General features: G+C 43.7%; 2 protein-coding genes across 5 annotated transcripts in view; one reads left to right on the top strand and one right to left on the bottom strand.

Moving 5' to 3' along the window:
• LOC132958228 (leucine-rich repeat and fibronectin type-III domain-containing protein 4) overlaps positions 1-12,916 on the top strand; it is a 33,109-nt gene extending 20,193 nt beyond the window's left edge. For both annotated transcript variants that reach the window (XM_061030937.1, XM_061030939.1), the window contains 2 exons: positions 475-1,209; positions 11,369-12,916. In XM_061030937.1, coding sequence (XP_060886920.1) covers positions 475-1,209; positions 11,369-12,668 — 2,035 coding nt within the window. In that variant the 3' untranslated portion in view covers positions 12,669-12,916. The remainder of the gene's footprint in view (positions 1-474; positions 1,210-11,368) is intronic.
• Positions 1-17,340, bottom strand: part of LOC132958292 (pyruvate carboxylase, mitochondrial-like) — a 275,195-nt gene that overhangs the window by 98,825 nt on the left and 159,030 nt on the right. The window lies entirely within an intron of this gene.

Consider the following 17,340-nt stretch of genomic DNA (forward strand, 5'->3'; position numbering starts at 1 on the left):
ATCCAAATTCAGGCCTCAAGATTTTGAATCGTTTATTGGACCATCATGTTTGCAAGAATAGAGCTGGAGCTGAATTCAAAGGAAAGGTGGGCCCAAAGGAATGACTTTCTGAAAGCATGACTTGAAACAGCTATGGTCATTCAAAAAGCATTCTCAAAAGGTTGAGAAGGAAAATGAGCATCTGTTGTTGTTGTTATACGTCATTGCTGGCACCGTTAATTACTCCCTGCTACATCCTGTTTTCTGCAGAGTGGCAATTCAAATTATTCAGACGGTGGTGCGCTGTTGACCTTTATTCTTAAATTGATCAACAAGAGCACTTTAGATCTTTAGGTTAATGTACTTCATTAATCTGCCAACGATATCAGGGGCAGTAAACAAGACAAGTCCCTGCTCTTAGCCCCAAAAGGTGATATATCACTCCCTGAGTTTCTCTCATTGGCCTGATCCTTTCCCCCTTCTTTTTCCCCACAGGTATTTCTGGTCAATTCCTGAGGAGGAATTTACATGTGAGCCACCTCTCATCACCCGTCACACTCACAAGCTATGGGTGCTGGAGGGCCAGCGAGCCACGCTAAAATGCCGTTCCATCGGGGACCCTGAGCCAGTGGTCCACTGGGTTTCACCTGATGACCGAATAATTGCAAATTCATCTCGGATCAGTTCCTTCAGCAACGGGACCTTGGATATGTTAGTTACAGTTGCCCGGGATGATGGGGCTTACACGTGTATTGCAATAAACGCAGCGGGCGAAGCGACTGCCACTGTCGATCTGAAAATAATCCCCTTGCCTCACCGGGGCGGAACAGGTGGAAACACAGGGAATAACAATGTGAACACCAAAAACAACAGGAACGCGACAAATGGGATTTTACGGACAGATCCAGGATCCTCCGATATCAGTTCAGGGAAAAACGGAGGGATTAACAATGGCGCAGGCCGTGTAGGAGAGATGGATGATGGGAGGAATGTTGGAGGGGAGGACGAGAAGGGTGATGGCAGCAGGGCCTCTGAAGGAGAGAGGATTGATGGAGGGAGCATGGAGGAGGTAGAGGAGGACGAAGAGGAAGAAAGGATGATTGGAGTACAAGGAGTAACTTCAACATCAGCACAAGTCAGATGGGATTTGGGGCGTTTGTCCACTGCTTATGTTGTCTGGATGTATCAGATACAATACAACTGCACCGCCGACGAGACCCTCATCTACAGGTCAGTTCAACTTTGCTATTCATTCCTCACTATTTGAATTGCAGGAGCAACTGTGAAAGCTTACTTTAGTGGTAGATTGGATCCGTGCAGTAGCAGCAACCTCAAATCACTTTTTGATAGAATATCTTCCCCTTCCCCAAAATGCTGATATCCCGATTTCATGCAAAACTCCTTAAATATTTATCCATTACAGCATGACACAGTAGTGGTGCAACTGTTCACCTTGTACATGGATGGTTGGATAGCTCAAGGGAAGGATGAATGGGGAGACAGATGAAGGGATAGAGGGGCGAAGGTAGTAAATAATTCATCTCCATCGCTGTTTGACACTCAAATCCATGTGGTAGATAGTCAGTGCATAAGGATGAGAGCCGATTGGGAATAGAACTTGCTGAATGTTAAGGGAATAAAGGGGAGTATGGGGGGGGGGGAGGTATAGATACATTATATAACGTTTGACCCTTGATGTTGCATTGGGTTAATAAAGCAGTAGCTTGTTCCCATATAAATGAACATCATTGATGGAGAGACCCGGACTCACCAGTTAACGGCTGTAATGCTGTTTTGTAAATTACTGACGCACCCTGCCTTGAAAGTCTAAAAAATGTCTGAGTGGGGAAAAAAATGGAAATGGGAAAATGAATTTGTGCAAGCCAAAAAAAAAAATGCTTTGCAACACTGCCAATGTTTAGTTACGGTTCTAATGTGTTGCTTCAAACCAATTTGAAGACAGTACCTATGGGTGTTGCAAAAAAAAAAAAAAAGGAGGTGGAGGAATACCACTGTAGACCCTTGTAACAGGCGGAGAGAGCAAAACGATAGGAAGGAGGAATAAATCAAAACGAAGAGTGCCTATGAAACAAAGCTTTTTGTGTTACTTATCTGAGTAAGAGGTCAAAGTTAAGAGTGCGGGGTTGAGTTTTGTTCCTACTGTAAAGATCTCTGATTACAAAAAAAGTTTGCTGAATGGAAAACCAGTTTCTTCAAAGTAACAAAGGTATGGATGGAAGGTCAGAATGCAGATGATGAGTAAACCTGCCTGAACTGAATGGATGCATTCTCTTTGTTCAAACAAGACAAGGTTGCTTGTCTTTAGTGTTCCTACATATAGAAGACTCCTTCATTGTACATAAGTTAAGGTGACGTGTACTCAAGATTTAAGACCATATATTTAAAACCATATACAGTGACTGTAACAGAGCGGAGAGAGAAGAGGTATAGGAAGGAAATTAAATCATGGTGTTATTGTTTGGTTTCGAAATCCCTCTGCATTAATGCATGGAATAACGTTTGCCTTAGATAAGATGGTATTGCGCTGTAAGTGATACTGAGAAGGGTTGAAGGGAGCTAACCTTAAAGAATGAAGCAGATCAGGGAGAAAAACAGATCCGGAGATGATTGGAAATATGAAAAACTGTGTGCCGGTATAATCACAAGGATTGAGGGGAAAGTAAGGAAGGTGGTAGCCAAAGGTGAAGCTGAAAAAAAAAAAAAATCATAATTTGAGTGATGGATAGAGCCAGAAGGGAACTGGTGAATTTTAAGATAGGGATGATGCCTCAGAGATTTCAGAAATAGGTTGAGGGAAGGGATTGAGGGAGAAGGGGGAAGATCAGAGATGGGCTTTACCCAAATCACCTTGGGAGAGATTGAGATGAAAGAACGATGGGTTAGATTTAGTAGAATGGCAGCCTAAAAGGGGGGGGGAAGGGGGAGAGGGGGTCATCAAGGAAAAGGAAAAAATGCAAGGGGTGGAGATACACGGTATTTAAACCCATCACATTAATAAATGAAGAGATAAAAAAATGAGTAAGGAAATCGAAGGAAAAAGTTTGGGAGAGAACAGAACTTTAAAATAAAAGTAAGACACTCAACAACAAAAAATAATAATAAAATCTCAAGGGAAAACAGAGATGGCGAGGTGTTTTGACAAAAGCCTCCACTTCTAGATTGGGTTGGTGAATGAAAAGGATGGAGGTGAAGAGGTGTCTCACTTAAATGCCATATCAAAACAGACGAGCGCAATTTGTGCACAGTCCCTAGACGCACGTGTGGCAAATTACACATGGAGAACTAATTACATGATTGAATTGAATGAACCGAATGAGATCTTCGCTCCTTCGCCGATGATCTGTGTTAATACCTCGACAGAAAACACTCTGATAATAGAGGAGGCTGGCTTGCTAGTGGATGTTAAAAGTGTATTGTTCCAGGAAAACAAAGAAAAGAAATTCAGAGAAACACACGAGAACCGCCTCATACAAAAGTAAAACAAAAAGGTGAAATGGTTTAAACATTTACATTGAGCTTGATAAAGACCGTTTTATGTTGCAGGTTCGTTGTAATGGATTGTGTAACATTCAACAGCTGCGTATAGTATTCAATTGCCAGCAGCCCTGGCTGAACAACGGGTGGTACAGGTGGAATGTCCTTCTGAGGGGAACAGACACAAAGAAATAATGGAACAGCACTATCAGGTGAAGGCTCAGCTGTGCAGTTTGAGACAAGAAAATGCCAATATAGACTCAAAGAAGCTCGCACAGAAGCAAAATAGAGGAGAGATAAGCTCACAAAGACTCACAGGAGAGATGCTGAAACTCCGCAAGGAGGGAGTAAGCGATCTAAAGTTTGACTAAACTCTAAACAAATATCTCTGCCAACAAAACAGGGGCAGGGGATAACTGACTCCGAGGGGAGATAGGGCCACAGTGGCTATCTTGAAGGTGAAATTGAGATAGAAGCTCGACTTGATGGAAAAGAGAAGAAGGAGGGTCAAAGAGGAGACACAAAGTCTGAGGGCTCTGAGGTAGGAAGCAGGGAAAATCGGTCTCAAAGGAGAGATAAAGAGGAAATGGAAGGGGGGGGGGGGGGCAGCATGTGAAAGGAAGCATACCACAATGCAGCTAAGGATTTCCAGTATGGATTTCTATCATGCTATCAGTGTGCCAGTGCCAGGCACAATACCACACTAGCTAGCAAGACCGTGAAGCGAGGAGCCAGCCAAAGGGAGTCTGGCTCATATATTCAAAAGGGAAAGAATGGATGAGCGAGATTTCATGCTTTCTATCCGGGATTTGTGTTTGTATTTTGTTGTTGTGGCTGGCTGTTTGTGTGCTTTGGCAGACACTTCGCCTGGCTGTGTGGAGCTGAGGAAAGGGAAGGCGCTGGACAGGGAGAGAACAGGGGAGGGGGGGGGGAAGGGATTTAGGAATGGAAGGCGAGGACAAGAAAACTTATGGTGAAACAAATGTAAAAAGTCAGACACAAAGTGAGACAGACATCATATATGGAAGAGCAGAGCTGCCAGATCTAATCTTTTTTTTTAAATCAGTTGAATGCCGGACAACACCTGTCCCACTTTCACCAAATGTAGTCTTGTTCTGACGGCTTCTGTGACAGGACCAGGTGGGGAGTCCTCAGCTGGGCACCAATGACCTTGTCATCCTTAGTTCCACTGAAACCATCAACTGAGCCTCCTACCTTGAGTTCCCCACTTTGATTTAAATGCAAAACAAATTCCTTGATGACTTAATGTGAATACCAGCTAAAGAATGTCCAAGGATCCCCGAAGGTTCCCGGTTGAATGTGAGTGTTAACCAAACGGACATGTCTTTCTTTTCTTGCCCACACATGGGTACAGCCTACCTGAAGGCCCCCCCGTGATAATGAGGCAAGTTTTAGAGCACCTCGTCAGTGGTACCATCTGTTAGGAGAAGTAGGAGAATGTGTTATTTTAACCAGGCCATGCATGAAGGCCTGAGCAAAACTGTTCAGTTGTACCGGCACTGAAAAAGAAAGCAAACATGACCGGACACAGTCGAAAAAAGGCCTTACAAAACATTGCATCACCCTGAAACTAAGTGTGTAGTTTTTTTTTTTTTTGTGTTGAGGATGTGTCAGACACATTTTGAGTCCGTATTGAATAATACTGTAAAAATGTTCTGGTGTGTTTCTCCACCCTCTGTAAAAAATAGATGGTAGACAACAAGCTGAAATACAGTCCTAAATCTGTAACAGTGTTGAAAACTAGACTCCCAGTAAGAAGGGCATAACCATTCAAAGCAACTGGAATTGCATCCAATTGTTCAGTACAGGTGTCGTTGAGTCCAATCTCTGTGTATATACAGTAACTGAAATACATTATTCAATGTATCTGAATTATATGAGAGGCAGCCTGTAGCTTTCTGTTGTGCTGGTGGAGGTATTTTGAGAAAAATAAAAGGGTAATCTGTTGGGATAGAAGTTTTCAATACTTTATGAATCACAGCTATGTGAGATATGTCAGTGGGGAGATTTGTATGACACTTGAAACACAAACAATTTTGATTAGGTTTGAAGTCTTCTAAGTCTGCAGACAATCGTGTAAGGACTGTAAGCCCACCACGTCTCACCCTAACAATCTTCCTACCAGCCACTCTAACACAGTTTCATAAAAACAATCACAGGAACAGAGAGAGCGGGAGAAGTTTGAGAGAAAATCATGAATGTTTAAAGAAATGGTGGTGAAAGTGTAATAGAGTGTCAGGCACGGGAGGAACAGCTAAAATGAGACAGGGAGAGAGAGAGAGAGCTTGACAACCATAGGAAGGAGCATGCTGAGACACAGACAGACGGGAGCATGGGTAATGAGTCACAGAAAGAGAAGAAGATGAAAGGATTAAACAAATAGGACCTGAAAATAAGATGCATGACAAGACCACTCACTTGCAGCCGCTAACTATGCTGCACATTTGACTAAATATTTGACAGAGAGTACGGAGCTGATTTTAAACTATATCTAAAAATATACCAGAATGCCAGCATGAGCCAACGAGAAATCCTGCAAGAAACAAGATAATGGCATCTGCTGAGACAGCGATAGATGAGGTTTAAAGAGAAATATATAGACGTTGGGGAAGAAGGAGGAATGTAGAGACAGGGAAGTAGAAGTGGGACTACATGGAAAAAGTGATAAAAGGAAGAGAGGGAGATGAGAGTTTTACCCCAGGGGGAGATGTAATTAAGTGTTAAACTACTGTGTCAATACATGTGTCAACTCACTTCAGAGGCAGAGGGAGGAAGGATAAGGAGAGAGGTCAGCATTCAATACATATGTCACCGTATATTATACTGCAGGTCAGAGGAAGGAGGAGAGAGCGACAGGAGAAAAGAAGGACTGAGAGTGTTATTCATACTGCTTTTTTTTTAAAGTGTTAAATATAAGACGTAGAGGAACTGTGGGGGGAAACAAATACAGGGGAATTTGGGACAAGGGGGTAATAAAACAGAATGGGTATAAGTGTGAAAACAACTGAAAAAGGCGGCGGGGGGGGGGGGAAATTAGTCCAAATGATGGCAAGCTGAGTGAAAATTAAGGAAAGGAAGAAAGACAACAGGAGAGACACAACAAGATCCAAGAGATTGACAGAAAGATAGAGCGAGGAAAACAGAAGAAGAGGTTAGAAAAAAATTGAAGGAGACAGCCCACGAGACAGTAAACACTCCGAAGAATCGGGACTAAAAATGGAGGAAAGGGTGAAGGAAGAAAGGACGTGACATGGGGAAAGAAAGGAAACGAGGGCAGTACAGATGTCAGCCGGAAGAGGAGATAATTGCTTTGTTGTTCCTTCTCGTCTTGCGCCGTCTCTGTGCCCGGTCTTGTCGGGTGTCAGACCACCAGACTTGGTAATGCAGATGGACAGAAAAAGAGGAGGTGATGGAGAAACAAGAAGAAGGAGAGACTGGAGAGAAGAGGGGTTCCACGTCTAGTTTATCCTCTTTCAGTCGCTCTTTTCCTCTCTTCTCTACTCCCTTTCTCGAGGGTTCTAATGACTCCTTGTTTCCGTGTCACCAGCTTGAACAAAGCGCTCCCTTGTCTCTTTCACTTTCTCCCTGCATCTGTGTGGCTGTGCGTGCACGGCTTTGCAAGGTTTTAACAATAATTAGAGGCAGAGACACAGACGCACGTTTCTATTTAAGGTGACAAAGCGCAACGCAAATGTCTGCAAATACAGGTTCAGTTAATGAGAACAGCACCCCCCCGGCTGTGGGACAGAACTGATTGTATCAATCAATTCATGCATCTCAGACTGGTGGTCCGAGTTAGAGCGGGCCAATTTATATTCATGAACACTGTCTCCAGAGCACCAAGGATTTAGAGAAGATAATTTCATGTGTCCATACTGTTTACAAACAGAACACAGACTTACACACTTGCATGTACATATATCAACAGGCATACAAATATGGTTAAAAATGCATGATGCAGCGATTTGCAGCGCATCAGCATATCAAAGATGCATGCGTTGGTGCGTGTCCGGGTCGTCTATGTATATTTTAGTGAGTTTGCTTGCCCATTTCTTTCACTGCCAGCGTAGCAAAAACAACTGGAGGTGATGCACGATCTCATAAGGGAGGAAGCGGTGGATGAGAGAATGGGAAAAGTGGTGATATAGGAAAGAGGAGGAGGAGGAGGGGGGGGGGAGAGAGAGAGAGAGAGAGAAAGAAATACAAGATGAGGGCAAAAGGAGAGACAGCAGGAAAAAGGAAGTTAAGAGTGTAGAGTATGAGGAGGAGGGAGGAGCAGTGGCAGATAGAGGGAAGAGGAGAGGAAAGGAACAGAGTGACCTTGGATGCTAAATAATGGTACATGGTTATATATCTCTCTGTGGCTAATAGAGACATAGTACAATGACTGCAGAAAAAAAAAAAAAGAAGCAGAGAGGCGAGCAGGTCAGGTGGAGCCCAGTGAGGGCTGCAGAGGGATTTGAGGCGATCACAGCTGATTGGCTGCGGAAATAGAGGTAGGTAACAAAGACAGAGAGAGACAAAGAAGGAGATGAGATGTGCAGAGGGACTCAGCAGAACTGAAAATGTAAGTCAAATGGTAAAAAGAGGTCAAACATGGAGGAAAGAAAGACTGCTGGTTACGGTAAATGGAAAGAAAGGATGGGTGATTTCTAAAGGAGAGATGAGAGGATAGGAACGATCAGCGAAAAAGAAGGAAATCTGTTCATTAAACGATGACAGCGGAGAGGAGGAGGAGGATAGACTGAAGGAGGGAAGATCAACAATGAGCCGAAAAGAAAAAAGGAGAGCGGGAAGGATGGCGGCGATAAAGGAAGGGTGCACTGAATGGCAGGATTAGAAAAAGATGAGTCAAGGAGTCAGTCAAGGTGTGCGTGCGTCATGGTCATGCAACGTTAAGACCAACTGTGGTGGATTGTAGCAGTGTCCCAGTTAATTTCACATTGTATGGACTGTGAGAAAAAAAAAAACCCTACGCTATCATAAAGCAACAACATGTCAGGAAGTAGAAAGAAAAGAAGCATTGTATTTATAAAGAGTCTATGGCATTAAAGCTTCTTATTCTGCAATGAATCCTTTAAAGCATGCAGTAGTACGATGGCAGTATTAATCAAACAGAGTCATTAAGAGACAAGGAGATGGGGAAAAAAGAGAAATCAGTATATCAAAGTTAAGAGAAGGCCCATTAAAATATAACCTTTGGAAGAGAGAGCCGGCCCCTCAGCAGAGTACACGGCTCCCCACAGTGATGGTCAAATCCCTGCCCAGGGGCTTCTATCAATTATACACAGACACATATAGAGGCTCCGGAGGAACTGACACCGCTGTAATATTTCTCAAGGCCTTTTATAAGCCTATTATATGACCAAGGCTTTTTATTCCGAAACAGAGGCAGCAGCAGTATTATGAGTGCTGCTTCTTGCATATTTCATGTGGGAAAACGTGATTGAGCACCCTCTGTCTTTACCAGTGGACTTTTACAGAGGCGATTCACCCCCCTTCACTGTGGCTGATTGCTAAAGACAGGCTTTTTCATCATACTTGGTTCTAATTCTTCGGTGCGATTGCTCTTCTTGATGCATGTTTCTTCTTCTTACTGGAAACCTTCATCTTGCCACTTTGGTTTTAAAGTTGAGTTGCTGCTGTGATGTGTTGGGCCTGAAATACAGCCAATGTGTATCTTTTTATTGATCTGTTATGGTTGAAAGTTTTTTTTTTATTGACCGTTCCTCTTCAGTTAGAGGATATATACTCAACCACGACAAGCGCAAGAATGGATAGAAGCTTTTTCTGGGTTATTTTTTTCCAAATAGGAACAACAACACATGACGTTTCCCGCGTCTTGAATTTAGAAGCCTTGTTTCGCGTCTTTTGCGATCCAACGAGGCAATTCATGTCGGCGTGTGCCTCTTCAAAACCAAAAAAAAAAAAAAACATGACTAGTGTATTTGTAAATGAAATCCGGGAAGTTTGGCTGGTCATGAAAATAGAGTGTTCAATGTGGGCATGAAGAGATGCTTTCACAAGCAGAACTGCTCTTATGAGCTGAATAATGAGACTTTGCCATGGTAACAACACCTGGTCCCAAAGTTGCTCCAGCACTGAGAATGAGCTAATTGGTGAATTTGTGACAGTTTCAGAAAGACATCTATAGTGCCCTAATGACCACTGGATGAGGCTGTTCTTAATGAAAACGCCCCAATGTGTCTGTAGATCACAGTAGAACTTGGAGTGTACTACTATACACAGCTTTCACAGCTTCTGCTGCTTTTGGAGCTGTACGTTTGTGCCAGAGTTTCTTATTCCCTCCTCGAATCACTGGAGATTTGTTAAGGCAGTGTAACTGAGTTTGCAATTTGCTGTTCTATGCAAAAAAAAGTGAAGTATTTTTATTCTTAAATTAAACATATGCAAAAAGGTCGACTGCTGGGAATTCACTATGTTCACGTTTAAACCTGAAAAAGCAGATACATCTCTTGGCAATAATGTGACATCAATCATTGGGTCTGAATTTAATTTGTAACTCGCTTTTGTAACAGTAGCCACAATTCAAGATGCAAGAAAAAAAATGAATAGTTGCAGTCCTTGGTCTCTATATTTTGAAAGCATTTAAAAACAAGCTATTGTAAGGGGCCTTCTGCAGATGCTCCTTCGGTGTCTGAGTCACACTGGATGGCATTTATAGGATGTGGCTCACGTCTGAAGGGAGCTGCATTGGTTAGCAACAGACGATACAAATAAGCCCTTTGACGCAGTGAGAAACGGGAGAGAGAGAGAAAAAAAAGAGGGAATTGGAGATACTGAATGCAAGGGAGTAAAGAAGAAAGAAACCACTGGCAAAAAATATTCATGGTATCAACACAAAAAAACACACAAACACACACTGCCCACACAGCAGGGTTGGAAGGCAGAGGGCAAAGTCATACCCATCAGCGACAGACACTTGAGCTGTGCTACATCTCCCACACACACACACACACACACACACTCTCTTTACCCTGGCATGTCACATACACAAACACACTGCCATGAAAAATACACACAGTAGGTTTTCTACACAGTGTGCTGTATGTATAGCTACAACACTGAACACATGCACACACTAAACTTATGCAGAGCGAATGCCGCTCTGTTCTTTTCGTCACCTCGTTTCATTGTTTTCCACCCCCCTCTCTCTCTCTCTCTCTCTCCCCCTGACTCTATTTTTCACCTCTCTCCTGATTGTTCGTTCTAACGGCTGCTCAAACACTTTAAACGAGGACATATTCAAAGCTCTTCTCTCATTATTCTCCCACGCAGGCACTCATGTATTACAGACCCATGCAGGAACACATTTGCAGTCAAAATAAAGCGAAACACACCTTTACTTGTGGATGTCAAAACAAACGGACGCACTCATATCCAGTGAACTCTACTAAATGTCCCAGCGTTACTGTAATCCCAGCCCTGACTGTTACACCTAAAATGGCCTCTTTTTTTAAATGCGAGGTCCCACAAAATGGCTTGGCATTTGCTTCTCTCAGGGATTCAAGTACACACACACACACACACACACACACACACACCCCTGCGCTCCAAATGAGTAGACAGAGTTCTCTTTTCATGTTCCCTGGGCGCGCTCTCCATCAATAGCCTCATTTTCCCTCTCTCCCCACACTGCAGTATCCTCTCTCGCACTGTTTCTAGCCTCCCTTTTTTTTTTTTTTACCCCCCTTTCCTCTGCCTCTTCTCCAATATTCAAGCCTGTCTCCCCAGTACCACAATAGTTTGAGTATTCAGGCTCAGCTTTGAGTCACTGTGCAGATCCAGTGCCCAGCTCGCTTCTTTATTTAACTGACCTCTACTTTTTTTTTTTTCTTCTTTTCCTGTTTAGAATTCTCCCATCGACCAGTGACCGCTTCCTGTTGAAGAACTTGGTTGCTGGTGTGGACTATAACCTGTGTGTGCTGGCCATTTTTGACGACACAACCACATCCCTGGCAGCGACCAAAGTTCTAGGCTGCACCACATTCTCCACCAAGGATGTTTACCCGGCGTGCCGCTCTCTCCAAGCGCATTTCCTGGGCGGGACTCTCACCATACTGGTTGGCGGCGTTGTCGTGGTCACTCTGCTCGTGTTCACTGTCGCACTCATGGTCCGGCATCGCGTTTGCAACCACGGGGACCACATGATATGTCACAGCGGCAACACCGAAGCAGGAGGCGGGGCCTGCTGTCAGGGTGGAGGTGTAGGAGGGGACAAAGGGGGGAACGGCACTGGGTGCTACCAATCAAATGGCTCAGGGGACATGATGATGGTGGTCCTGCCCAACGGCCTGCCTTCTAAAAGAGGAGGGGAGAAGGAGAAGGAGAAGGAGAAAGATGCGACTGATTCCGCCTCTCTGCCTCCAAAGCTCCCTCCAAAGCCCAGGCCCAAGCCGAAAGTCAACCTGGAGCACTTTCTGTCGGCTGGAGGCGTGGTTTCCACGACGACGGGGGCAGGAAGTGAGATGGCACTGGTGGTGAGGCAAAGGAAGCTGGACAAGGTGCCGCCGTACTCTCTTGAAAGTGACAGAACTCCCCTCTACTACTCCCCTTCCCCCCCCTCCACCCTCCCCCGTCAGTCGCACTCCCGCCCAAACCCGCGCCTGGAGCGGGAACTGACCAATCGTGCCAGTTTCTCTCTGGCTGCGCCCCTGAGAGACTCGGAGATGTTGGACTGGAGAATCTCGTCTCGCGGCAGGGACAAATGGAAATCCTCACAGGTCTATCTGAGTCCTGTGTCCCCCGCAAACAGTCCTGCAAGTGGGACCGTCAGCAAAAGGCGGCACTCGTTGGACATGGGCTCGTCTGTCGCCCTAGCAACTGACGCTGCGGCTTCTGTTGCCAAGCACTATGGCGCTGTCAGCTACGCCAAGCGGTTGAGCGTGATCTGGACGAGGCGGAGCCAGTCACTTCATGGAATGCTCGTGCAGTGCGCCTCTACGACAAGCACAGCATCTTCGACGAACAGCGACGAGGCGGAAAGTGCCGGGGGCTTTGGGTTCCAGCGAGGATACATCCACGCTTATAACACAACCAACTCCAACTCCAACAGTGGGATTACTGGGAAAGCGAGCGGCGCAAAAGAGAGGGGGAGGGAAAAGGGGAAGGACGGAAGGAGTGCTGAAGAACTGGAGGAAAGTGTCGTGTAGAACAGAGTACAGTCAAGAGGGATGCAGGATTGCACCAGAGGTGGATTGTGAGGAAACCTAGGGTGTAGGAATCTGAAGGTGAAGTGACTGCAGACGAGGAGGCGAAAGTTGTGAGTTCAGAGGAGACAGAAAAGGTAAAAGACTTGAGTCTCATTTGTGCAGCTCCTTGATATTCCTTAGGAGAAGTCAAGAAAAATGAAGAGGAGAGGGGAAAGTGAACCTGATCGTGAGGTGAAGACTTTGAAGAGTCTTTTTATAGCTGACCTGAGGAGTGATGGGTGAAATATAAAAAGGGGGGGGGGGGGAGGGGAGAGAGAGTGGGAGAAACATAACAGGTGACAGTTTTAAAATGGTCATTAAATACTCAAGGTTGAGCTCGAGCTGTATCAGTAAAACATGAGTGATACGAGGTAGAAAACAAAGTAGGAACACAAACTAAACTAAAAAAAAAAACAGAGTGAAGGTTGTAAGAAGAGACAATGTGAGTGATATATATAGTCATACAAGGAAAGGCATAATCAAATGGGAAAACATCAAGAAAGCAACAGAACAAAGGATAGAGAGAGGCGATAGAGATGGTGAGGGCTCAGCATAGATCCCAGTAAATCCTTTACATTAATGGAACCAGACTTTTGCAAACACTTCCAAGTCTCCAGAGTCTCAGCCCCCTCAGCAACAGAAGGATTTACACTGGATCAAAAATAACAACACACCGGTGATACTGAAGGAAAAGACGCTCCTCTTAAAAAAATATATATACAACGGTAAATAGGTTTGGATAGCATAGTCCTGCTTTGTTATCCTGTTTCTTGACTCCAAATGTGACGGCCATCTTCAGACTCTTTTTTCAAAACACAATGAATGTGACTTTTATGTGTCCTCTGTGTCTGGACAATGATTTTTGGCTCGCCCTGCCTAAGGATTATGGGAGCATAAATACAGAGCTGGGTGCATTGGACATGATCAATCGATACGGGCCGGAAGGAGCGAGCGGAGCGCAGACATTATTAAAAGAAAGACGTTGGGATTACAATGGGAGTCGATATGGATTACAAAATGGAGACAGTGGTGAGCGACGGAACATGTACGCTTGTGCATTTCTGAAAGACACGATCGTATAGGAATATCGAATGATAATGGACCAAACCAATGAATAATGCTAATAGCTGCATAAGTGTGCATGCATCGATGGATCAGGGACAAGGATGTGTGAATGTTTGATTGTGTGTGTGTTTGTGTGCGACTAGTATCTGAATGTTTGTCAACCAGACTCCATTTGTGTTTAAAAAAGGTCGAGCGCTTTCTGGACATGTTGAAACTGGAAAAATATCCTAAATTTCTAAAAAACCAAGTGGTGGCGTTAAGGTCGATGGATGGTAAAGCGTAGGGCATGTTCAAAGACATTTTCTACAAATCTAGAAGACATCAGGATTCCCATGGTCAGAAAGCAGCAGCCTTTAAAAAGGGGAATCAGCGTTAGCTTTTTTTTTTTTTGGTGATTTCAGACTTTTTGTGCCACATGGATTCACTTTAAATCCAAACAGTGAATGTTTTCAGAGAGGAAGCGGTTTTAAAAAAAATGACAGAACCACTATGGAAGCCACTGACAATATTAACTCTTCAATGGAAGACATTGTGTAACTATTACTGGGACTAATGTTCCACTGGCACAAACCAGAGACTCTTAAAAACGTCCATCAAAGAGAAAAAATGACAAGAGAAAACTTGAAAGTACATATATATAGTATATATATAAAATGATGTTACTTGTTGCACCATGTGTTACCGTTTTTCAAAGTTTTCTGGAGAATGATGTTAGGATCAAATACAAAATACAAAACGTGTGATTTTTTGTTGTAGACAAAAGATCGTCCTGATTAGAAGAGAAAAATGTTGATGACAACCAGGCGGGGGGAAAAAAAAGAAGAAGCACACAGCACTGAACACACACAAACACACTGGCAAGCACACAACCCAAAAGACAGACACACAAGCAAATGCCTATAACACAGAGCCAATACATGAATAATGACTTTTAACCATTACTGTTGTTTCCTTTCTGTTTTGTTTTTTTCATTGCCAAAGTCAATATTGTTCTCTGGACTTGATATAAATAATAAAAATTACATGTATGGAACAGAGATGGACTCTTTCACACAGGAGTAAGTTGTGTGTTTTTACTGATGTTATTTACATGTTTATAGTGTATCGGCTGTGTGAGAGAAAGAGTGACATCACAAAGTGCCTACACCAGATTTAAGACCAATGATCTTTGAATAAACAACCAGATAGTTTTTTCTTTTGAATAATATGGATATAGAGGATAATTACACAATCATATTTTGTTTAGTTTGATTTTAGAGAGAGTCTTTTTGAAGATGTTTTGAGCATAACGCAAACTCGTTAATCAACAAAGTACATGTGTGTCAGTGTGGCATGATTACTGATGGAGGAGAGAAACAGAGTGCATGAAAGAGAAGCAAACGTATGAAGAGACAGATCAATAGTTTCAGATGGAAATGCTTTCAAAAAGATGAGAAGACATGACTAATCAAAAGACTCTGTAGATTCTTGTGATACACAGAGGAGGGAAATTGTCTGAAGGGAAAACAAACAGAAAGTAGTAGCTGTCAAACTAATGGATCATTATTCTGACGCTTTGTTGTTGCCGACAATATCTGCTGGTTACAGAAAAAATAAACATTACAAGACCACTCCGCTGCTACCTGACAGTGATACAACTACTTAGCAGCTATGAGCTTGCAGCAATCTCAGCTGAAAATAACTCATTCTTTCTTTCTTTGTCCTGCTGCTGATGACAATGGTGAACAATACAAGACCACCGTATCTCCCCAGACACAACATCTAGCCTTACTGGGGGATCCTAAGGCTCTGCTAGACGGGAAATAGAATTCAACCATCGAGCTCTGGCTTGGCTTCTCGCTCTAATCCCATTGGCTGTAGCCAGAATAAAAAGGGGCTAAATGGTGCACAGAGCTAAGATCACGGTCGGGTGTTTTCAGCTGGATTAGAAAAAAAAGACACATTCTAGCAGAAAAGGATGGAAAGACATGAAACCTATTACCCTAACATGTTTTCATCTCCTCTTTTTTTCTGTCATTCTCAACGCCTTAAGGTGACCGTGTAGAAACTCAGAGAGAGAGAGAAGGGGGGGGTGTGTGAAAATGCTGACACACCTAAGGACGGACAAAATAGATGATAATGAGAAATGGAGAGAGCGGGAGAAGTGAAGGGAGGGGCAGGTCATGTGTTAAGCTTCAGAGTTGGGTGTTAGTGTGTGTGTGAAAGCCTGCATGTGCCTCTGCATATATCAAAGGCTACATGTGCTCATTTTCTTAAGTGTGTTCTCAGAATTGGTTGATATTCTTCCTCACGCAAGTCATTTGTCACAACGAATTAACAGGAAGGGTGAAGGTCCTTTGGTAAGTGTTGTATGTGTGAAAAGGGTTAATATGTTCTCTTGCCTCGCCGGCTTTAGACAGCGGACACCCCCTGAGTGCTAGACTGTATCCTAATCTGAGACCATCAGCAGGGACACCAGGGGAAAGAAAGCATGAGGGAGGGGAAAAAAAAGAGTGTGTGTATGCTTGTGTGCGTGTGTGTGCGTGTGTGTGTGAGAGAGAGACCATGTGTAAGTGAGTCTCTGGACATTAGGTTAGAGGGCAGTGTGACTTGAAACTGGTAAGTGGCCCTCTTAATAGCAGGAATGAGTCTATGCTACAGTCACCTTTGAGAAATAGAGAGTCAGTGTGTGTGTGTGTGTGTGTGTGTGTGTGAACATTTATGTTTGATAGGCAAGAACAACTGAGCACAGAACCCCCCCTTCCCTCTGCATCCTCTGCCAAAGGCAAAATCCTGGCCCATTTTGACTAATTAAAAAACTGCTGAGTAATATGCAAACACATAAAAATCACCTTTTGACTGGTGCATAGAAAAAAAAAAGTGCTTATAAAAAAAAAACACTACAAGGTAGCACGCTGGCAGTGGTGATCGGGTTTTCCTGCATTCTCATGGCATGTCTTTAAAAAGGCTGTGCATGCCCATAGCCAAACTTTCCCCCCTGACATTTGCGGTTATGATCAAGGTTTGATGCATTTCCCCGCAGTCTGCTGAGTAACTGCTGACTAAGAACGCATCAGCACTCGGCAGCACCACTTGCCCCAGAAACCAGTGGCACCAGTTCTTGCCCGATGTTCAACTCTGCTGTGATAGTAACAGAGTTGAACATCAGTCACCACCATCTCCATGGTAACTACAAATTTGATCTGTATTAGTTGAACTGTTTTAGGAAAAAGGCCTCGAAGCAGTACACTGGAGGAAACATGCAAAACAGCAGAACAGACCTCAGCCCTGAGATATCAACCAAGGGTTACTTCGAACATGACTCAGCCGTATAAAACCAGGCGGGGGCAAGAACTATTTAATAAGTGAAGACATTGTAGCTTTCAGGGGCACAAATATACTGCTGAGAAAGACAACACATCATATATAATGCAGAACCATAAATATGATGCAATTGTGCTGATGATAACACAAGGGCAGATAGGATATTACTGATTGTATGGTTCAATTCAAACCTGTCTGCTCTTTTGAATCTCTATTTGGCATAAACAGCAAATTCATTGCGGACAATTTAAAGGTTGAGCCAAGA

Source organism: Labrus mixtus, chromosome 23 (genome assembly GCF_963584025.1).
Source record: "Labrus mixtus chromosome 23, fLabMix1.1, whole genome shotgun sequence".
Taxonomy (NCBI): domain Eukaryota; kingdom Metazoa; phylum Chordata; class Actinopteri; order Labriformes; family Labridae; genus Labrus; species Labrus mixtus.